At 37.5% G+C, this 24,843-nt stretch overlaps 1 protein-coding gene across 1 annotated transcript in view; it reads left to right on the plus strand.

Moving 5' to 3' along the window:
- VPS13B (vacuolar protein sorting 13 homolog B) overlaps window positions 1-24,843 on the plus strand; it is a 499,565-nt gene that overhangs the window by 429,704 nt on the left and 45,018 nt on the right. Inside the window, exons 40-43 of the mRNA XM_082499631.1 lie at window positions 3,235-3,431; window positions 11,163-11,344; window positions 13,137-13,486; window positions 19,529-19,690. Coding sequence (XP_082355757.1) covers window positions 3,235-3,431; window positions 11,163-11,344; window positions 13,137-13,486; window positions 19,529-19,690 — 891 coding nt within the window. The remainder of the gene's footprint in view (window positions 1-3,234; window positions 3,432-11,162; window positions 11,345-13,136; window positions 13,487-19,528; window positions 19,691-24,843) is intronic.

Genomic DNA, 24,843 nt, shown 5'->3' on the forward strand with positions numbered 1-24,843 from the left:
CCTTCCCTCCAGCATGTCAGTCGCTTCACACAGCTTGGTGTTGTCAGCAAACTTGCTGAGGCTACACTTAATCCCACTGTCCATGTCGCCAACAAAGATGTTAAACAGCACCAATCCCAGTACCAACCCTCAAGGAGGACCACTTATCACTGCTCGCCACTTGGACATGGAGCCATTGAGCGCAACTCTTTAAGTGCAACTCTTTAAGTGCCACCGTCCAGCCAGTTCCTTATCCACCAAGTGGTCCATCTGTCAAATCCGTGTCTCTCCAATTTAGAGACCAGGATGTCAAGTGGAACGGTGTCAAATGCTTTGCACAAGTCCAGGTAGATGACTTCATTTGCTCTTCCCTTGTCCACTGCTGCTGTAACCCCTTCGTAGAAGGCCACCAAATTTGTCAGGCATGATTTGCCCTTAGTGAAGCCATGTTGGCTGCCACCAATCACCTCCTTATTTTTCATGTGCCTTAGCAGAGTTTCCAGGAGCGTCTGCTCCATGATCTTGTTGGGCACAGAGGTGAGACTGACTGGCCTGTAGTTCCCTGGGTCTTCCTTGTTTCCCTTTTTGAAAACAGGGGTTATGTTTCCCTTTTTCCTGTCAGTGGGAACTTCGCGACTGCCATGACTTCTCAAATATGATGGGCAGTGGCTTGGCAACTTCATCCACCAGTTCCCTCAGGACCCACACATGAATTTCATCAGAAGTACCTGTGCAACCATGAAAGGCTGCAAGCTTTTGTCAGAAATGATACAGATCCTTTTGTAATTATATAATTCCAAGACTTTATGCTGTAGGAAGTAGGCCAAGTATTGCAATATTTTAAATAAAATCAAATGTTTATCACCAATGGAGACTGTAGAGGTTTAGAAAAGAAGCATGTGAGCTTGAATGACTCCACAATGTAGTATGAAAGATAGTGGATGATGGAAGTTGCTGTTTATGTGTTCATCGTTAACATAGGGGAATTCCTTGAATATGTCCTTAATTGAAGGGTAGGAACATTGTTGTGGTATTGCAATTTTGAGTGTTTGTCCACAGGCATTAAAGGCTAAAATAATTCAACGCTGAGAAGTTTTGAAGACATCTAAAACTCTGTAATGACGCTAAGAGCAAAAAGAATAAATATTGTGTGACTTTGAAATACGGCTTCAAACACCATAATATAATATTTTATATTGCTGTTGTTGTGCACAGCACCACTGTAGAGTTAGCAACACGGAACCAAGAAGGATGTTTTCTGGGTCATCAAGCCCAGCTTGCTCCCACCAGGGCAACGCTTGTTACTGTCTCCGTCTTATTAATACATCAAGCTGTCCTCAAACCTCCCTGTCTTTTTATGTTCAGGTCTCTAGACTTACACTTTATTCATAGAGCAACTGAATTTTGACTCATAGTTTCTATAGACCTTTTCCTCTATTAACTGGTTCTCTCCTGAGGAGTCTGGGTAAAGCAGTCATGTTCCTTTTGTTTTCCTTTTTCTTTGGTCCTCAACTCTGCACAGATTGTAGTGTGGGTTAATACAGCTTTAACATGAAGAATAGGAAATGTGTGCCATATTCCAGATGAGGCTCCACTGGTGTCCTATATAAGTCAATTAATATTTTTCCCTCGCTTTTGGAAATACCTCACCTGATGGCTCTCAGGATGGCATTTGCTTTTTCCAGGCATCATCAATACTGCCTCATAATTTTCCAGCTGACATTTGCATATCTTCACCATTTCCAACTGAATATGCAGCTTATAAACAATTTTTTTTTTTCCTCCATCCTGACCTAAAAAAAATTTAGTGATTGTGCTTGCTTTTTTCAGTCTTCAGGTATCATTGTGACTTGACAGATGTAGTAAAAATCTGTGTTTCAGGTGGTTCCATGTGTTAATTTTTCCAGAATTCTTTGGTGATTATTTACATTCCCTTGCCCTTCCCAGCTTGAACCACTGAGCTCCCTGAATTTTCCTTCTTAATCTTCATTCCTGTTAATTAATCAGCCTACTGTCATCTGCACATGCATCATAGTCGTTACTGAGTAACAAGGAAGAATACATGTAGAGCTTTTTCTAGCTGTGCCTAGATTTACTTGCTTTCTACCACATTCTTAATTTTTCCTGGTTATTTATATATGTACATATAATTCTTACTTATATAAGTATAATTCCTACTTATATAATTCTTACATATAGGTAAGAATATAAGTATTCTTCCTTGTTACTCAGTAATGACTCTGATACGCAGGGATGAAAAAGATAATAGCACATACACCTGCATTTTTTTACTATTTCTTTATGTCAACTTTTAGTATTTCTTGCGCACATACAAGTGCCATAACTGTGGATTTCTGTATCTTCATTCTAAAATCTTCATGTCTTACTGAGTTTGCATTTGTTTTAAATTCATATTCTTGTTCATTTTCATGCTATTACCCCCAAAAAAGGAGGCCTAATACACACAGCTTTAAAATCTATGCTTTTATTAAAAAATTGGGGTTTAATTATCTTTAGAAATGTCTCTGATAACATTTCTCTCCAGTTCAGTGATGCATCCAGGAATAATCCAAGTGGGTTATTTACAGACTTAAAATTAGGGATGGGATTAAACAGAAGCTATTACATATTTATTGGGTTTGGGTTCTCAAAATCACACAGTTGCCTAAATAGCATATTCCATGAAAGAGAAAATCATGTGATTACAAGTACTTCATGATTTGTCCCAGGATTTTTATTCATGTGTTGGCCCACCACAAGGCATTGTGTTGCCCATCATCATTTTTACTCTGCATCTTTGATCATTTTAATATGGCGATAAATGAGTAATTAATAAATTGATGTTTTGTTATGCAATAAAATTAAAAGAGCTAGTTCAAGCAAAAAAAATTTTAATGATGATTAGAATGTCCTTGATACCATGATGTGATGACATCTGATGGATTTTTTTGGCTGCATAATACAAATAATGATTAGTTGAATTGTCTTTGTTATTCTTGGGTACTGTGGAACAACTAGCTATTTCTGTACCTAGTAAGAGAAAGTTTGAAGTGTTACACTACAATGACGTTCTAAAAACATTTTAATTCGAGTCAAGACAGCGGAGAACCTGAGTAACGGTTACAATTCTGGTTTTCTATATGACAGCTTAATTTTATTTAGTTTAGTTAGCTTTGCGCTAAAAGCATGTACTGTAAATCCCATTATGTCTGCAATCAAGCATAAACTAATTATGCCTTCTCCCTTTTATCACAGATTCCTTGCAGCTTGGAGTACTGGGATGAGCTTCAGAAATCATTTGTTGCATTCCGGGAATTCAGTCTGTCAGAAAGCAAAGTCTGTGAACTACAGCTGCCCAGTATCAACCTTGTGAATGACCAGAAAGAGCTCATAGCCTCCGATCTGTGGAGGATTGTCCTGAACAGCAGTCAGAATGTGGCGGATGACCAAAGGTAATTTTAAAGGAGGATGGAAAAGCAGAAATCTAATGCTACACTCTTGAGAGATCTTTTTCGATATTAGGAAATACGTTACAGTTTTCGTATGTCGTAAGAGTCTCTGGTCTTAAATGAGCTTCACACTGTAGTTCACCTTCATGAAAGTGCGCACAAAAAGAGCTCTTTTTTAGATTTATGGGCAGCCTTTATGGGCAGCCTGGCAGCATCATATTCATCAATTTTCTGAACACAAGTATCACTGAAAAGTGAAGACAAACAGGCCGTATCCTGAAACCTCTTAGCTGCACAAGGCAGTAAAATTAGTTAATTAACAAAAGAAGGCTGAGGCGCAATCCATTGTATAACATAGTAGTAAACATTCTTCTTCCATGCACCCCCCATACATTGCCTTTATTCTGTCCTCAGTGCAAATCAATGACTAGAATAAGCCAAGTGTCTATTTTGAATATATTAAATAAAACTTTAGTACTTCAAAAGCATTACTTTATTATTCACACAGCTTGCTTTCTATGCTAACAGTAAAAAAAAATTAATCGGCATTTTCAAACACTGGGGATACATTTTTCATTATGTTTACAGCTGGAAACAATGTATAATGACAGATATTCCCTCTATTTGCATTCATTCGGTTTTGGTTAATATGGAGAGTAAGAAGAAATGAGTACAAGTTCTCTCCACAAACAGCAGTGGAGTTGCTTTCAAAGACTTTCTTAATATTTTATAGTGAGAGCGGAAAACCCAGAATGACCCTGTTGGATCACTGGTATTTGCTGATTGCTACTGCCTTTATATGAACACATGCTTGAATGAGTGTGTAGCATGCACATATATGTTATGTGAAGCTGCAGAATTCAGAGAAATCAGGAAATACAAACATGGCTAACAAAATCAATGAAGAAAATTAAACATCTGGTTTCCATTAATAGTACCAGGTTGGAAATGATTTCTTGATGTTAATTGTGAAAGAATGCATTTTCATCATTGAGAAGTTAAGTGTTTTAGACAAGGTTAATTCCTCTGAATGTGGGACCTTGGCAAAATTGCCTTCCTGGTCAGCTTAACACCACAGAAATGTGAACTCGGTGGGAACTGAAAATGAAGTAGTGAAATTTAGTAGATTTTTTTCATCAAGGCATTTGGCACTGTAATCTTGTTTATTGTTTTCTGTTCAAATAAGGTTCATCTCTATATGCAATGTTTCGTTCAGGGAGCTCCAGTAAGCTAATGAGTAGTAATCATTCAGAAAGAGGCTAGGGTTAAAATGAAATACAAATAATTAAAAAATATATATAAACCCAGCTTGGACTGTGTTTAATATCAGAAGCGTTTTACAGCGTAACATGAATTCACCTGCCTAGAAGATCCAAACTCGTGAGTTTTCACCTGGGAGGCTGCAGGCTTGCTCCATGATAGTGAGTGTCCTCAGTGGTATTAGTGTATCAAGTTATAAAGGGATAGAAATAGCCTAATGGCCTTGATGTACCTGAAGACTCCAAGGAAGACAATTGCTCTGTCCATAGAAATTATATTAGAAGCACTATGTCCTCCAGATTGTGTGTATACACATAAAGCTAAAACAGAAACTACAACTGAAAGGACAGGAATTAAACTGAGCGTTAGTAGTTCACTGAATAGGGCTAGCAGGGAAGGAAAGCAGGCAGCAAAAACCACGCACCACCACTAGCAAAGCATTTGAAGGTCAATAAACAGAAGAGAGAGAGCCAAGCCAAGGGAAAGTGTTATGAACTGCCAACTCTTTAGGCGTGTGCATGGAGACTGCAAAGTCACTAGTCCCAATACTTTGGTGGCCTGAGGAATTCATAATAGTTTTAAGAGGTGTAGTTTACACCTACATGATGAACAGTAGACTGGAAAGTTAAAGATTCATATAGGTCAGAGTGAACTCCATCCAGAAGTCAGAAACCTGAGGGACGCGTGAGAAAAACCTCTGATTTCAATCAGAGAAAAGATTGTATTCCCTGCCTCAGCCACAGTTTCAGATAAAGATTCAAACTGATCTCTCTTTATACTACCTTCAAACAAGCCTGTACTGCAACCTTTTTTAAGGATGACTGCAGGAAGGACTGGTGTGGAAGAAGTAGTCCTGACCATCCTGGAGTGATCGTTCACAGAGAAACTTAATGGGTTAGAAAAAGAGCAGCTGAGGCACCCTGGCTTTTTCTTGGAGGCAGAGCAAATCATGCCAGTCACGTTACTGGCCTGGAGATTTTGAGACAGTTCACAAGCACCGAAATACATATAGTTACAGCTGCAGAACAAATTCAAGGTAATGGTTAAGCCCTAAAGGATCACGTTCTGTTTAAGGGAAGCCTGGTTTAGGAGGTGGGTGATAGATACTGTGGACCTGCAGAGAAATTCAACCTTTCTAGACCCCTAGTAGCATAGGAAGTCCATATTGGCAGTAACTTTTCTGAAACTGTGGCTCTATCTTCATCAAACAAACATATTGCTACCAGTATGAGTATTTTCTTGTGATCAAGCACCCTAAAATGTATTCTAGATTCTACTTGACAAAAAAAATCCCAAATTTTTTTGGTTTTGAGAGAGACTGCCCCATGTCATGGTAAATTTCAATCATAGAATCATAGAATTGCTGAGGCTTGTTCCTAAAGCAAATGTTTAACATGAGATTTTAGACTTGTGAGAAGAGCCGCAAGGAGCTGTGCTTAAAGCCAGTGCTGAGTGTTAGACCGGGGAACTTCATGGCTGAGGGTATTTGCGAATGAGAGCGAGAAGTGAAGACAGTATAAAAGTTGAATCTTGGTTTTCCTGGAGACTCATCGTGATTTGACATTACAGCATTGACGTGCTGTAACTGTATGATTGATTAGCAAATTTAATTCATTATTAATTGTAAAGTATAAAAACGCTTAGTCTTGTTAACGTTTATTTTCTTAGTTTGATCTTGTATTTTGGGTCAGACTCTAACAGCTGCCATATGCATGCAGCTGCTGCTCAATGAGAATATTTTTTCCTTCAAATTCTGCAGGGTTTTTTTTTGTGGTAACCTCTATGATATGCTAATTATTAATACCAGAGAGCTGATCCCTTAAGTACTTTATTACTCATTTCTAGTATCAGTTATAAAGTATAAGTATGAAGTATAATACTTTATTGTAAAGTGTAATATAAAGTATTATGTGGCTCATGAAAGGAAAGCAAAAACGTTTGTGAGATGATGTGTGATACGTTGAGCAGTAGCTGACAGGCTGAAGTGTATCAACCAGTAACGAATATAGGAATATGCAAAGATGACATGATGCAAATCCTGTGATATGCAAGCTCATTCTGAGATTGATCAGGAAGTAATTAGAAGTATAAAATCAAGGGGCTATCTGATTAAGGACATAGTATATATGTGTACAATATTGTTTATTTTTAAGAATTTTGTAGACCGTTCATTATTCAATGAATGAATAAGGTTTCAGTGAACATTTATGAATGTTTATTCAATGAATGAACAAATCTGAAGTCCAAAGTGAGATAATTTAGGATTCTCTTGGGTGTTTATGGAAGGAATCATACATGGCATGAATGACTGTTTATGGAAGACCTTAAAATAGGGGATTAAAAGGAAATTATCATAAAATAAATTATTTTTATAGGTTGCATTTTCATGTCGGAGGACTAACAAATTATAATCAAAATTACTTTTGTTTAAAGCTCTGTTTGGGTGGTGAGACACTAAACTCTCTCCCTGGTCTGCTTGGGAGTGTTTATCATTCTCTGTTTAAATGGGTTACATTACAAGATGTTTTATATATTTGGGCATCTCCTGTGTAATGTAAACAGTATTTTTATAATTACTGACATACTAATGTGAAATAGTAATTGAAAATGCCTTAAGATACAAACCATGAAACAAGTACAAAAACTTTTAAATAAGCCTTAAATTGCTACTTTTTAAAAATTAAAGTGAGGAATCGTGATCATGTTTCTTGCTAATTGTTTTAGCTTTTATTCAAAGTAGATGATGTACTGGATTTTGACCTCTAACAATTTGGGTTCAGACCAGCGTTTGAGTCATAAATTAAATGAGTGCAGTGGTCTCTTTCTTCTTCCCAGTGGATATTTTCCCATGTTGCGGTTTCATCACAAATGGCAGTTTTGGTTTAAATATTCCACTCTTAAAATAACAAGAATAATGCAGGTCACTGTTAAGTCATTGTTCCCAGTTGCCATATATTTAACTTGAACTGCTTTGCATGATGTGAAACTGTCATGCTTTATAATCTATAATGACTTAGAATCTAGGTATTTTCCATTTTAAAAATTCTGATACTTCACAGAATTAAAAAAAAAAAGGAAAAAATAAATTTCAGGTATTAAAGCCAGGTTAGTTTTATTTATTTAATTAATTTATTTAATTTATTTATCACCCATCCCTCAGCACGTTGTAGAAGCAGTAGAAGATAGTTATTCCTTTTCTCCCCAACTGAAGAGTTGTGGAAAGTTCACACTGCATTTTGTAGCTCCAAAGCAGCCAAGAGAATGTGGGATTTTTTTATATTGTATTTAACTGATGCGCAAATTTTAATTTCACAATCAGATCTACCTCAATGATATTAATGCTCCTACTATTGTTCAGCAAGACTTAATAGAAAATTTCCTGGGTTTTCAGCTAACACTGCTTTACTTTCTGTTTGTGCACAGTATGTGATGAAGGACTATGTCTTTTATTTCTGTGCTCTATGCACGGTAAAAGGAGAAAGTAGCAGTGCTAAAGGTCTGATGGAAGTCTGCCCAGGCTAAGAGTTTTAATGGGATATAATTTAAAATCGGAGGGTCGTGGTAGTGATTGTGAGGACTACAGTCCCCCTTTAAAAACTGTTCACTCAATATTATGATGTCTTATAACAGTTCTTTTTAAAGGCAATACTATAGTAATTTGCATGCTGCTCTTACTATATTTTGTACTGTAACTGATTTATACTGTTACTGTATTTTTATTTTCATAACAACACAATGGTTATAATTCTGGATAGGGTTTCTGGCTGAGTAAAAATCAAATGGACCCCTTCACAGATAAAACAAGAACACTTGAACAAAGTCAAATCAGACAGGAAAACGATGAAAGAATCCGTGTTGCATTTCTTTTCAGGTGATTTCTAGAAGGTGATCTTCTCTTTGCAGAGTGACTTTGCCTTCTAAAACGTGGCTTAGCCCACATTGTCCTGCTCCTCTCAGTCCTCCACTGCCAGCGCTTGTCCCTTCCTACCACAGGAGAGGATGTGAGGCCAGTTCTGTTCCAGGGAGCAACATTGTCCCACCCTCATTTGCTGTTTCTCTCTGGTTAGTTTTTTAAGCATGTGGTTGGACTCTGAAATTTGCTAGGGAATCCTTTCAGTGGTGGGCCTTTTTGGCATCCTCTTCATGAGGAAACAAAAAGCAGTTTTCAGTCTTTTTGTTCTCAACATCTTGAGTTCCAGAATATTACGTCAGAGCAAATATGGCTAAATGCTTTAAATTGTTTCCCTGGTGGGAAGCTCCTGCCACATTTCTTCCTGCATCAAGCATGTCATGTTCCTCTGTAATCATTGTGGTTATAAATGAGAACCGACAAAGGTCCCATCACACTAAAATCCTCAATAAAAAAAAAAAAACAAAAAAAAAAAAAAAAACAGGTATGTAAAATTTGACTAAATAAGAATTTGGAGGGTTTTGTTTGTTTTTTTATTTTATGAAAACATCCATCTACAAAAAAACTTATCTGAGGAAATAAAAATGCTAAGTCGCTGATAGGTGCCTCAAGGAATAGATTTCCGAGGAAAAGAAATTTATAATTTCAGAAATAAATGTCCTTCCTTCTTACTGCAGTTAGTGTTATAGTTGTTTGTACAACCTAAGTCTTAATTCAGAATATCCAAGTGTAATTATTTTTTTAAAGTTGCTAATAGTTCAGTTAACATTGCTTTGCACCCCTCTACCTTTTTTCTATTTTCATTCCATATGTCCCTGAAATTCTGTTTATAATCACAATGCAATGAGAAAAAAATCTTAAAATATTGACAGTTATTCTGAGAGGACTAATCAGTTTCACAGATTCAAAAGTATTTAGTGGTCTAAATAAGCATATGAATTTTGGTGGCTTTTGGATTTGCTTCCATGCTTTGTTCCAACAATCTAAGGAATATCCATGGCAGAACAAAGAAAAGCCTCCCATTTCTCTGGCTCTAGTCCACTCCCGTAGATATTGTATCATGTGAATACAAAGAATAATTTTCTTTCCCAAGATGCCAGTTCTCAAAAAACCTACAACACTATTTTTTAAATGTAAACAGGCAATTTGAAGAGGTAAAGCACAGGAGTGCAGCTAAAAATCTGATTAAGTGATCTATCTTGCATTCTTTATCAACCTAATCCATCCTTGATATCCTGTCTTGATTCTTTGATAATTAGCTAATTTTAGTTGGGTTTTACTGCTACACGAGTATTTAGATTTATGTCCACAAATCTAAAGTTGGATTTAAGCTCCATAAATAAATACCATACTAGCCAGTTACCATAACACAAAATAATACTGATAAATTTAGATAACCACGGAATTCTACGCATTTGCAGCTGAACATTTAGAGTACCTACTATACTTGTGCATAATTTTGCAGTAACACACATGCAGTGATGAAAAATTTGGTTCTAAAAGCATAAGGCACATTGCTTTGAAAGCCAATGTTTGAATTTAAACTTGTGTTTGAATTTAAAATATCAATGGAAATCTGTTCTTGGTGCTTTATAAAAGCTAATTACTTTCTGACAAAAATTGTAAGTTGGCATTAGTTAATCATTAATGAAATTTTATTTTAAAAATAAAAGCAGTATTAGACTGAGGATGTGGACTTAGTTTTCTTGAATCAAATCTATGTTTTTAAACTAAAACTCTTTAGTGCCAAACTGCAGTGGGAGTGAGAATAAGGAACATTAAGGATAGATTTGGATTAAATTAGAAAGTTTATTTGTACTTCAGTGGTGTCCTAGCAACCTATAGAATTGTGATGTAGTGTTAGTTTCTCTCAGGAGACTGAAAGATAGTGCTTGGAAATTCATGGCGTCAGTACAGCTAGCAAAAAAAATTCAGGCGGGTGGCATCTTAAATGTATGGTTAATATGTTCTAGTAGGTGCTAATAAAAGGCATCTTAAATGTATGGTTAATATGTGCTAATAGGTGCTGGTAAAAGGCTCCAGGCTGAGCTTATAATACTTGGACATTCTTTTTAAATGATGACTGTAGAATGAGAATGGTGAAGGAAAGAAAGCTTAAAGGGATGGGGTTTATGCATAGAAGTAGTGTGATGGTTGTGTGTTGGGTTCCTCAAAATAGTGTGAAAAAAATCATTCTCTTGACCAGATTAACTTTCAGCTCATTCTTATAGCTTTAATAATGGTAATATACTCTGTTTAGCTATTTTAACAATTAAAGATATCTGGTATATTTTGGGTTTATTTCTGTAAATATGGTTCACATCTGTGGTTCAGGTGTTTCAGTTTGTAAATTGAAAGAGCAGTGTGATAAAGCCATTGTTAGATTGCAATCTTGTCTGCTATATTCTGCTTGGGAAAAAGTACATACACTAACATTAGCAGTTAAAAGAAAATTATGACATTGGCAGTGTCAGAAAACCACCGTGGCACATGATCATGTCTTACTGTAAAGCAGTAAAATGCTGGAGGTGCTGAATTACCACTTTGTTATCTACCTTCTGCAGCTCAGAAAGTGAATCTGGCTCACAAAGTGCGTGCGATCAGCTTGTAACCCCCACAGCATTAGCAGCCTGTACCAGGGTTGACTCCTGTTTTACTCCTTGGTTTGTGCCGTCGCTAAGTGTGTTGATCCAATTTACTTATTTGGAAGTCCACCTCTGCCATCATCTTGACCAACTAGGCACAGGTACGTATTCCTTTATGTAGAATAATAGAAGTATATGTAGTTCATAGATGCTGTTGAATTGCCGTTTTGCTGTCTGTAGTCCCCGTTTCCTCATTCAAACAGGTATTCCTGGAATAAATTAACACCAACAGCCACCAGTAGTACAGACTTCAGGGTAAAACTGATGATTTCTGTGCATTGAGAAAGTACATACGGTAGGCAGTGGGGCTGGCTGATCACCCCCCTTCCTCCCTCTGGAATGGGTAACTGTAGAAGCCATCCGGTTTTCGGAGTCTGATTAGTGACAGCAGGTGGCACTTCAGTTTTGAGCCATCTTAGTGAATGAATTTGATCTTTTAAATTTTCCGGCATATTAACAGTACTATCAAAATATTTGAAGATTTTGCAACCCCCTTAGTAAGAATTCCACGGAAGAGCTCGGAGAACTGCAGATTTAACTGCTATTTCAATTATGATCACTTTTGGAGCTACATCTGTTTTTGTTCAGTGCTCTCTGTCATTGCATTAATGGCAAATACATTCCAAGAGATCTTTAGATTATTGTCTGATTTTCAAATGCCAGGAATGCTTTCCATGGAAGATGAGCAAATATCTTAAATAATTTTGACAGGGACAGCTCTCTTTGTGTGTAGGTTTTGTGTTTCTGCAAGTATTATAATATATTCATTATCAAATCTTACCAAGACTGACACTTAACGTGTAACAAATAACTTCTCTATCGGCTACCTCTTCCGTACATAATCTTCCTCACTATTACACTCCAATTCCAGATGCTCGATCTTTAAAATTACACGTACTGGAAAAAGCAAAATCAGATTAAAATCAAACCCAGCTGTTTCATTTTTCAACAGCGACTGAGTTTATGCTGATGCTGTTCTTGTTATAGCACCTAAAGGCCTTAAGTTTTGGGGCTCCATTGTGCTATGTCGTACGCGAATGGAGCACAAGCACAAAACTTCTTGTATCCATTATGCTTTTGTGGAATAATAGGGCTTGATCCTGGGAAGTGATGAGTGTTTTGGTTCCAAATCTGTAAAGCACTTGAGCATATGCTAATTTTAAGCATGTGAGTAGTTCCAGCAGCAGAAATAATAACATCAATGGAAATAATCACATGTTTAATGTTACACAAGTGGTGTACGTGCCTTGCAGTGTCTGCTGCCACAGTGCTCAGCACTTTGCAGGAGTGAGGCTTCAGTGAAGACGATAAAATCTTTTTTGTGATATATTTCTCATGCTTTAGTCTCAGGATACTGTTTTGTTTAATTTCTAGTATTATGGGGTAATATGTTGCATCTCAGTGGGTTTGTGGTTTGAACTCTCTGTAATTGCAGCAAAGACAATTTTTGTTATGGAGCCTGTTAGCCTGCACAGTCACATGTCAGCAAATATTATATTGCTTATTTTTATTGTATTTGTAATGTGCTATGTGTGGAATATCACATACATATACTATAGCAAGAATTCTCACAGAAATATGGTCTCTGCTCCAAATAGGTGGCAATCTGAAGTATTGTGCAGTGTGTAGGTAAAGTAGTTTGGCTGGCTGGTCCATTTACCACGAAAAGATTTTGGTTTGCAGATACTTTTTGTTTGCAGCTGCTATTAATTACAGTTCTATTTTACATCTAATAAACAGTGTGAACAGGATTAATTTCAGATTTCATAAATGTCAGCTCTTTTATGAATTTTACTTGTTTTCATCATATGTACAAGCAGTTAAAACACAATTTACAAAAACATACAGAACGCGGCAATGGTGATGTTCTAGTCTTGTTCTTTTACTTTTCAGCACCACCAAAGTTTCTTCAGCCATTTTTATCTGATAAGAACATGCCATCTGAACTGGAATACATGATAATTTCCTTTGATGAGCCTCACCTATATCTTCGTCAGTGGAGCGATGAGTCGATATTCCAGGAGATCCAGTTTTCAACCCAAACCGACTGTAAACTTTTGGAGTGCCGAAATGTGACTATGCAGAGTGTTGTGAAACCTTTCAAAATCTGGGGGCAGATTGCTATCTCTAGCAGCACAGTAGGAAAGCTGTTGGACTGCACAATAATGGTGGACCCCATTTTCATCAACTTTGGCCAATTCGCACTTCATTCTCTAAATACAGCAATTCAAGCTTGGCAGCAGGTATGCAAATACAATAAGGAGAAAAAAAGTAGCTATTGTGATTCATATAATAGCAAATTAGAATACCAACTGCATTCATTAAAAATGTTCCAAGATGTAAAAGCTAATTTACACAAAAAGTATTTTTTATTAGTAAACATTAATTCCATGATAGCAATGAAAATTAGGAGACAATGAATGCTATATGTAAAGGTAAATGTAGCCAGAACTGCTTGAGATTCAGTGAAACTACGTGGATTGAGATCAGAATAATCAGAATCTTGGTCTTGAAAATCATAATGTTCCATTAATTTATGAAAAGGTGAGTGATGCATGATGTATAAGCACAGCTCAGTCTGAGCAGTAGAGCATATTGTTTCCAGCTACTACTTCTATCCTTGTTGAAGTTCAACACTAGTTTCGCATTACATTCTGTGCAAGCAGCATTAATAGCTGAAGCGAGTCCCAGCGTAAGGAACCTTGCTTCTGCAATGACCCCTTGAAGGCCTGTAATTCCCTTACTCCACTATAGCCTTGAAATCAAATCATTCTCTTCATCTGCCTGAAGACCTATGTGGAGCCTGGGAATTAATTACCTATCATGGCACTACAATAACAAAGCCCCCAAAAAAGGATAAAACATCTGTTTTATATCAAAAAATTCTTTTTTAAGGGCATTCCATGGTTTTCTTGTTGCAAAAGGACATTCATAAAACAAGATCTAGTGTGATTTAAATCTTTACAGCTGGCTCAAATATCAATGTGAACAAAAATCTTTGTAGCTCCAATTTCTGTTTTTTGTCATATTTTGAACAATGCTTTTAATAAAAAACAAACATAGAAAGTATAAGAAAGTCTTATTTTGGGCTGTTTAAACCCAAAATATTTCTGACTTAGTACTAGTTCCTCATCTAAGACATGTGTGGCAACTACTGCAAAATGGCCTTCAGAAAGGTCAGTTTCCTCTTAGGATGGAAAAAAAAAGATCCCTCAGACATAGCTATACATATAAATAAAATATGGTGCATAAATATTTAAATGTTTTAAACCACATCACAGTGTGAATGACTGACTGACTACTCTGTGCCTTGAAGGAATATTCTGAGTTGAAAAAATGGAATTGTATATTTGATTAAGTAGAGCCATATGTCGCATAGTATATTGCTGACAGGTACATTCTATGAATAGTTTGTGCTGATTTATACATGGATTTGGCAATGTTAACATGAGCCACAGGAGGATATACTTCTGTAATTGTTGCTGTAATTTTCTCGTTTCCTCTCATGTCAGGGGTACTTGCCACCATGTTCTGATGTGGTGGGTATCTAGCCCTGAGTGTTCGAGATTAAAAACTTGCACCACTTTGAAATTAGGGAACAGTTAACACACAAGTGGGTTCAAAACTGCTTATTACATTAATTGTTACCAAGATGTTTTGTATGTGGCTTTACCTCCAGACTCGGGGGGAACATGCACTGCATGGAGAGGGAATGAATTTCCCAATGATAAACGTTGTTTGATGTTTGCTGTTCACACAAAATATAAAATAAATGCTGCCAACTAAAAGCATGAATTTAATAAGCAGGAAAGGTTATTTGAATTCTCTGCATATTTTTTACTGGATTAATATCTGAAACAAGTGATGTTGTAGTCAGTGGACAGACAGATGAAGCATGAAACAATTTGGCCCTGCACCTTTAGGTCAGGAGTTCAGAATTAACAGAAGCCTCTGTCGGTGTCTTTGTTTCCTAGGTTTGGACTAATATTTTTTTTGTTTAAGTAATGATGAACATTTTGAAAGTAGATTAAGCCTGAAAAACACTCGGCATACAATTTGCTTTATACTTCTAAGTCACATGCTGAAAATCTGAGAGGATTAGCGCTTTTTAAAAACAGTTTCCCCTTTTGACATATTTCACTGTATAATCTGAAATCCCTGTTAAAATACAAGTAGTAATGGGCTAATGCATACCTAAGTGCAAAGCTAAAGTAATGGTTTTGATAACCAAATAACTGGGTAGGGAAAGTCAAGATTGTTATTAATTTAGTTTTATTATTTGATAATAGCATACAGAGTACCAAGTGAGATAGAAAATGCATGTCTCCTGTGAAGGGGGGGGGGGGGGCTTTATTTGGGCATTTCAGCCTTCGCAAATTGTTTTATAGCGTTAGTGCTTTGTGATACCTAGAGACACAGGGTCAGCTGAGAAAACAGCTCCCCAGGTATGGTACTAAGTGGGTATTCCTGAGAAAAAACTATTCCTTTGTGGTCTTGCACTGCAAATGTTTTCCTAAACCCCTCAGAAGTTATAAAAGCTCCTGTTTTAAACCATTAGAACTTCTTTTCCTCAAGGTCTGTGTGGTGCTTAACCTTTCTGTTGGCAGTTGCATAAGTTTTCTTAATGAGCTAGGATCAGTCAAAATGACATCTGTGATCACAGTAGTTTCCCAATCTTTCTACCACAAGCATGAAGAACAAAGGAAAAGGGTACAGAAAATTTGCATGTAGCTTCAGTTTAACCTTCTAGCTGATCATGTCAGGATACTGCCATAAGAATGAAGTTTAAACAATCAGAAGGAAAATGTTCTTTTCTCTTTGAGGAACTTTGAGGGAGATGAGAAAATGCTAAAGACTTTCTGTCCAAAAAAAACATTACTAGGTACTAGAGAGAGAGTGTGTGGACGTGTGTGTGTGAGAGAGAGAAGGCTTGCATAGGTCTTCGGTAGCTTGTGAAGCACACAGAAAATAACTTTGTGCATATAAAGAGGCCTAGGCTTTTATGGGGTTTTTTTCCAGATCTTTGCTTTGAAATAGCTGTGAGCTGAGATGTGAGCAGAAAGTCCTGAAACAGGGAAAGCCTGGTAACTAGTATTATGTGGGATGTTTTTCCCCTCTCTGAATAGAATTCACAAAATATTTGAAAGCCCAATAAAGAAGAAACACTTTCCAGGCCTCTCTGAGAGAAAAGAACAGCTGAAAAATGATCTAAAGAGGGGCAGGAAATTGTCCCCAAGGAACTGACCCTAATCTGTATCTGATTCAGGCTGTTGATCTTTTGCTGATTCTTTTGATTTGCTGTTTTAATTCAGAGAGGGAATTTTTTTTCTAATCCACACTTAGGTGTTTTTAGCTTCTAGAGTCATCATTCAGCCCTTCAGCATCGCTGCCACACAAATGGTCCAGTTCTGTTTGTTTTTATTATGTCTGGTTTCTCTACACTCTCTTTTATCAATCAAGATTTCCTCACTCTATCCTTTTGCTGGTTTTTGGTTTTTTGGTCCCTTTCTGTTTACCCTAGAAGCTTCTGTTTTCAGACTTCAACAGTGAATTTGGGATCCAGTTGCCTGTGAAGGATGCAGGGAGCTGCTGCAGCTCCCCAGGGACCGAGAAACATGGGTGGTACTCTGTCTGGGAAAATTCTCCTGCATTTGCTGCAAGAGTTACCTAGAATATTGCCTGTACAGTGCATAGTTGCCATACTGAGCTAAAGCATCCCCAAGCTTCTTTGACGATCCTTTAGTCAGCTGTTATTATCAAGACTTGAGGCATCAGTAGCTCTCTCTTAAGCCTGGCAGCATGGAGCAACTCCTTATTATGCAAATTTTGGTGTTTCCTTGGTTAAAACTTTGGAACTGTTATGAAATGGATCTTAAAATATCTCTTTTGCTTAACTGAAGCTTGCTGTTAAAAGCAGTTACCAGTCTAGTAGCAAATCTAGTGTTCAAGACTAATGATCGATGGCAGTCATTCATCGGCACCAAAATGTGTGCAAGACTATTCATAATCCCTGATGGGGTAATATTCCCCCAGTACAATTTAGGAGTTCTACAAATGCCAAAAACTCAAGACAAAACAATTGAAGCTTGCTAGATTCCCTTTTCCCTTCAGAAAATGCTAGAACCTACAGTCTGTGTTAACTTAGTTTGACACTAATAGTCAGGTAAAAAGAAGGAAGTTCATCGTCTTCTGGTGCTGTTCTTCCAGTCTGTGCTTAATCAGCAGGAAAATGTATTGGAGTAAAAAAATTTTCTTAAAGTCCCCTGGGATTATATCTAGGTTGGACTACAACAACATGCAACATGCTGAGCTCTATGGATAGTAAATCCTCCCTTTTTTTTTTTTTTTTTTTTTAAATTTTGCAAAACTGTAACAGGAAAATACATATATTTGTGGTAGATTTATGGGTATGTGGGTATGGCAGCTTGACAGTAAAAAGGCATAGATCCACCACTAGAAAATGCCAAAATAAACTCCGCACTCTGAAGTGGCACTGTAAATGTGAGCCTTTAGCAGACCCAGCTCTGCTACTGAATGCGATACAGACATATTGCTCTGTAATGAATTTTATTGCTTTGAAAAAGTGAGATTTTGGTTATGCTCACCTGACTCTTGTTTCACAGAAGATACCTGATCTTATGCAGGAGAATTCATGGGATTTGGAGAGAAGCTTTAATCTAAATATTCTCATGCTTAAATATTCCTAGGGTGAATAATTTTTTGCACAAACACTCTCAGCGAACCATTCTGACAGTCAGTCACAAAAAGAATCGCAACCTGCACCTTAGGTTCTTCTTAAGTTAATAAACAGTAGTGAGCATGCATTCAAGGATGCTAAATTGGGCATACGTTGCACACTTCACGTTTCAGAAAATCTGTTCCAGGTGTATCACCCAGCAATGGGCTACAAGCAATGCACCAAACTGTTTTTCATGTATAACTAAGCATCCATGGGGATCTATGAGGAAATATTTTTCTCTGTATCTTGTTTGATCTTTGAATTTCTGCAGGCTTCCAGGCACATTGTTATCAAAGAACTAGAGACCCATATGATCATAGACGGAGGAGGTGCTAGCTTCATTATGTCCATTTAAAAGGTCGACTGAGAAAGCAAGGAGAGGAAACAGAATCAGGCCCAAAGACCACAGAGGTCCCATAAGTTTGAGAAAACGTCCTGGGAAGAAAGGATGAGAAAAGAACAGCTGGGCTGTATTGTAGAGAAAAGGGAACCAGCCAACAATAAAGCATTGTCGAAAGTGTGTGCTAGGAAAGATGGGTCAAAAAGAGGTAACGAAAAGCACAAGAAGATAAATTCTTTGTGTTATACCCATTAAATTGCATGAAGACTATCCAAATGTTGCTTTCTTGGAGTAATTGTTCTGGTTGCTAGATAGTTGCTTGTAAGCGGAAGGTGCCAGCCCAGTAGTGACTAGGACAGAAATATATGAGAGGTGATCTCCAAATCAAATTGTCAGTCGCACTTTGACCTCTCCGGTATAGGGGATTATAGTTCGTGCCTTCAGGGGCGGAAGACCTCTAGCTCTGGTAATTTTTATGACTATCATATAGTCTCATTGTGTCAGCAGAGTGACAAGCAGCCAGATGAAAAGCAGAGAGGGATGGAAGGATGCTGCTGCCAGGAGAAAAAGTATTGTAAAATCAAAAATGCTTTTAAAACCTGTGGTAGTTTTTGATTTTTCCTATTAGACTGTCAAATTGCATGATACGTTTTCAAACTAGCCTCATGGAGCTGTGAAAATACTCTCCCCATGTCTCCTGCTTTTTCTTTAGTTATTTTTTTAAGTGTTGTGGTATCAGGAGAAGAGATAGTCTTATGCTGCTGACCCACAGCAACATTTCAAAGTAGAAGCAGCAGCTGGGGAAGGGGAAGTGCAATCTCTTGGCCTGAGAGACCAGTTGTCAAGCATGAAGCAGCCTCTTCGCTCAGCCCATAGTGCGCCACCTGCCCTGTATCATGTCATTTCTCACTGAATTTAATTTCGTTGAAGTCTTTTACATAAGTTAGGAAATCTAGGGTTTATTGTCATTTTAAATCTTTAAGATTTGCATTATGGAAACATAAAGTAAAATATGTTAAGTCTTAGGATATATATTGTCGACCCAAACCCTAGGTTTTGCAGAGAGTGGAGTACTATGAGACCAAAGCTAATGGCAAGAGATCTTGAAGCGTTTCTGTCTTGTAACAGTCGCCACTAGGCAGACAGCTGCCAAATCTCTTGCAATTAATCTGATGCTTACTGGCTTTCATATCCCTTTCCTTTCAGAACCAATGCCCTGAGGCAGAGGAGTTGGTCTTCAGCCATTTTGTGATCTGTAATGACACACAAGAGACACTGCGGTTTGGCCAGGTGGATACTGATGAAAATATTTTGCTGGCTAGTCTCCACAGTCACCAGTACAGCTGGCGCTCTCACAAGTCCCCGCAGGTATGTCAGAAACGGCCCTTCAAATACAGCGATTGCTAAATCTTTATGCATTGATTCTTCAATTTTCCGTATGGTCTCGACTATGTCTAATGATCCAGTTCCTTCAGGAGCCGCACGCTGGGGCTGCATCGGAGAGAAAAGGTAAACAAAGAGTGAGGAAAGCCAGAAGTGTTTAGAAGTTACTCGAGGGTAGAACTGGATGTGCACGACCACTTTCTGTAAAACTGAGCGGTTGTGGAAACTGAAGCTTCTGAAAAAAAGCAAAAGAAGATCGCTTGCCAGGTTTTTATAACTAAGTGATCAGTGTCTGTTTTCTGTGATGTACATTAGAGGTTTGGGGAATTTTTTTAATGAATAGTTTTTACCAGAAGCATCTGTTCACTGAAATTGTTTGCAGAACAGGGTCAAACTGGACAAATCTCTCAACTCAGCATGTGCTTGCATTAGAAAAGATTTGAAATTGTCAGAAACACCCCACTTATATAGTTTAAATAATGCAGTTTCTGTTTCTTGGGTGTTTTTTTTAAGGATAAACATTGAAACTGAAATAAAATATTTTAAAATTATCAACAGGAAATATTTCAATGAAACCATGTTGTTGGTTTTCTTGAGTGGTGGTGAAAAATGGACTTTTCATCTTGATTCAAGATAGGGCAAGAATTTAAGTCTAAAAAAAATAAAGTGTTGATGAGACAGCGAAGCCATTTCTTCTATCTTTTTAATATATACCCAGCTCCTGCTGAGTGGGAGACTAGAGACCTGTGCCACCCCACTTGCTGAGCAGCAGTCCCGTGTTGATGAGTTACTAAAATTTTTACGGATCGTAGGAAAAGTGTAGTGGATGGGGGTCCCTAACTTAGAAAATGCCAGCCGTAGCACATTAGAAAGAAGGTGAAGTTTGGATGGTAATGCTAAACAGGAGCTGTGCCCACTTTCACTGCTGACAAGTTTCAAGTTTCACTGGGAAGCAGAGATGGCAAATTTACTGTGGTTTTCGTTCATATGTCTTTTAGTGGATAAGCCGTAATATGTGCAGAGCAAATTCGACCAGGGTAAACAGTTGCAGTTGACACTGAAGTCAAGGCGTAGGTTAAGAGGAAGGCAGGCTAGTAAAGGACTGTCTCACCCCACCGACAGAGGAGTTGTGATAAACGGTGTGTGCTGGTGTAATAGTGTGCAGAGGGGGGATCTTTGGAGACCTAGAAACACTGGAGTACTCTACCTCCCTCATCACGTTTTCAAAAAGGACATATGTTTTCTCATACAAGAAAAACGCCTGTGACACCCCAGCCCATGAGTGAGCAACCCAAATGGGTCACTGTGCTCTGTGCAATTGGGCAAGTGTCAGATAGTGCGACAGGATCCCCACTTATCAGGTGACAGTACTTGTGCTTGGGTTACGATTGACATTAACTCCCTCCAGCTGCGTGAGGGAGAAAGAACAACCAGGCTTGTAGAAAGCTAGCTAAATGTCACCCATATTTCATAATCAATTATCACTTGCTTTTGTAGCAACCACCCAAAAAATCGTTTCAACCTTTTCATAAACACATGGAAAAAGAAGGAAATACTTAAAGCAATTATAAATAAAATCAGAACTAGCTTTCCTCTTAACAATCTTTCTTATCTATTTTCTGGTTACTTATATAAAACTATTTGGTTGAGAGAATCCTCTTTTTGACCATCATTCTAAATAGTTCTACAAAAGGTGTAGTTCTGATTATGGTGTATTTCTAATAATGGTATACTTCCCATAATGGTGCAAACTGGAAAGTGTTTTGAAAATGAGGATTATCTCAAGCAAAGTGAAAAGCAGAAGAGTTAAATTGCATCTTCTTACTGATACTTTCTGTCAGTCGCAGCCGAGCTGATAAAGACCACCAGCAGAATATATGGCATTAGCCATGTAACACCTGGAGAACTTAAATATTAAAACACTGATTATTAGCTTGTCCTTTCAGTCAGACTTGGGCTGTGCAAAATATTCCATTTTTGTGGCCGCTATGTAAGTTTCTTATTAAATGAAAAATACAAGTGCAGGATGAAAGGTGAAAAACTCCAGCAGAAAATCAAGCTACACATTAGCAAGTGGATGAGGTGACAGTAGGAACTTCAGATTCATTTTTCAGATGTTAATTCTTCAGCTGAAAGTTGGTGATGTCAACGGGTTTCCCCATTCTGTTTTGCTCTGATCAGATTCAGATTCACTGAATCTGGGGCCGATAAACAGTCATGTTGGATTCCCATGTCCCAGGAGATGGCGAAGCTAACAGCTCACTCCTCCTGACTCAACCACATTGCTGGCCAGCAAGCTCTTTTAGTTAAGGGGGTTATACCTCCCTTGTCCCAGCCCTTGGAATAATTTCAAGAATATTTCTGCTCTTTTAACGTTTTTCAACAGCCATCTCTTGCTGGGAAATTTAGAGACTAAAAAATAGACTGAGGTAATTTCGCTGAAAACATATGGAAGCACAGGCTTTCCACACACTGCTGAGATACAAGCAAATTATCTTTACAAAGGTCGGAGAATCTTGGCGTCCATCTGTAAGCCTTGTTCATTTGGTTAATGTTAAATGCAAATCACTAAGTTTAGCATGCTTCAGAAAAGGCAGTTCATCTAAACAGGCTAAACACCACAATCCTTTGTCATTTTAGATCATACGAAATATGTTTGTTTCAATATTATTACAAATGTTGCTGTGTAAATTTTTTCAGTGATTAATACAAATCCTTGAAATGAAAACGACGGCTCAATTAAGACATCAGGTTGTCCCTATTATGCTATGGCACTTTTCTAATTGTTTCCATGCAAAACTATCTAACAGCTTATTATCCAAAGGTCAGAATAATGCCCAAGCATGGACAAACCCTCCAAGTGTCATATTCATGGAATGCGAGATGACTTCATAGTTATGAAATTATTTCATTTCTCATGATAATTCCCAACTTGCCAAGTTAGTGAATTTTAAGAACTCTGAGAGCAGATTGTAAGATAAATGTGAAATAATCCATACTTCTGGAGTCAGGGACTTCCCTCCAGGCATTAGTTCATACTTGACTTACTTGACTTACTCTTGGGGATAAAATGAGTTAGGACAAGGTCTTAGATACCACATTCTCTTACTGGGAAAGAAAACCAACTTGCACAACTTCGGCTGGCTCATGTTTCTTGTTACACAGGCACTAAGAAGCAGCGGTTGCCATGAAATACTTTATTTAACCTCTGCAAAATGTTTTTTTAGTATGGCAAGGCAGTTCAGTTAAATGAAAATAAATAGTTTTAAAAGGATTGTATTTCTTTCACATTCACATCAATAACATTGTCCATTTTTCTTTTGCTAATTAAACATAGTGAGAGATGCAGTAATTGCCCATTTGAATTATTTAACACAATCAAATATATATATACCTAGAATAAGTTATATTTGTAGTAGCAGATAGTTATATAATGCTTATTTACATTTAGAATTAATATTAATGAAGCTACTATAGGCTATAATTACAAATTGTTCAACTTTTTCATGTTACGAAAGCAGCTATAGCACACCAAGGATTTGGATTTATCAGCTCTTGATGGTGTCCCTCCAAATGTTTGCCTTAACTTAAAGGTCCTTCCGTCCTTCATTTGTTCCCAGACCAGATCTTCTACATTTCAGGGAACCTAACCTTTCCCTTTAACTTTCACTCTGATTTTTCCAAATCTCGCTAGTTTGGCTAATATTTCAGTAATAAGTCCGAGGGCTGATGCTCGCTTTTCTACTGCATTCCGTCCCCCTTGTTTTCCTCAGATTTCATGAGGTTTTGACCTTCCTTAGGGATAAGACACCCCCAACCATATAGTCCCTTTCAGAGCTAGAGTAAGTCCAAAACTGATGATATTTAAGGCTTTAAGCAATTCTAGCAAAAGTTGCCAGACATCATGAGTTCCTTTTGCAGATTTTAATGAAAGTTAGAGGTCTGTTAGATATCATTAAAAGGGAAGAGAAGCTACATCACTCCTGTGCTCTACAGACAACACTGGCTCCTACGTTATTATTGGATCCAGTCTGCACTCCTTATCTTGATCTTCAAGTTGCTTTGTGGGATGGGCCCCAGTTATGTCAAAAGTCATGCTTGTCTCCAAGACAGCTGTGTTTTCTAGGAGAAGAATTGGAGCATATGATACATAGGGTGAAACTCTGAAGTTAGAAGAGATCAGATCTTCCTAGCAATTTACTCAGAGTTAACGAATTCTGTCTTGCAAGACAGTAGGCAGTCGAAGGGTCCCACTAGGGATCACAGCAAATGTAAAAATCAGCTATTCATGTGAGAATCCCCTGAATGTATTCTGCAGAGATTGTTTGCTTGTGAATAAACAGCAAAAGTCTTCTATAATATGCTAGTTATTACTAGCCATTTTCCCCACGCTCAGAGTCCTCTGAGGAAGCAAAGAATAATGGATCTAAAATCATTATTTTGCTTTCTGTGTGTCCAGCTTAAACCATGACACTATGCAAAACATAACGTTGCATAGGGGAAGTCTGCATTTAAAGTAGCACCTCCCAAACTTTTCTCCAGAGTCTTCTCCCAGGGGTATAATAACAGCCCACTATTCACTTTTCACTGTCCTTCACTTGAAGCAGCAGGTACAGTGGGTCAAAACCAGTTCCTATGTTGATTTATTTTTTATCAAAGTAGGTAAATATGCCTGAAACATCTATGTGCCTCTTTATTGCTATTTTTATAGAATTTGAGAGAAAATATCTCTGTCATTGCTTTTCTGTTCTTCTGAACATACGCTTATAAATTCTTGACTAGATATTAGTAGTGGTTAGTATATTAGTAATACCTTCACTGGAACCCATTTGAAGTTTTTCTTCTCTTATTTTAAATAGTGCACAAAGTGCACTATTAAAATAGTGCTGCAAAGGACAACTTCTGCTAGAATTTTATAATCATAATTTTTAAACGCAGTTGTAGATTTGGAAGTATCTTTAAGAACCTCCTCCTCATTCTCCTACAAAAAAAAGACTGAAGCCGAATTTTAATTTATGTTGCATCTCCAGCAGGATCATAACATATACAGTAGTCTGTGGATTCAAACTTAGAAACTGTGACTTATATATCAGTTGTTATTGGGATATTTTCCTGTTTTATTATTTAGGGATGTTGCA

This window comes from Vanellus vanellus (genome assembly GCF_965231255.1).
Source record: "Vanellus vanellus genome assembly, chromosome: 2".
Lineage (NCBI taxonomy): Eukaryota > Metazoa > Chordata > Aves > Charadriiformes > Charadriidae > Vanellus > Vanellus vanellus.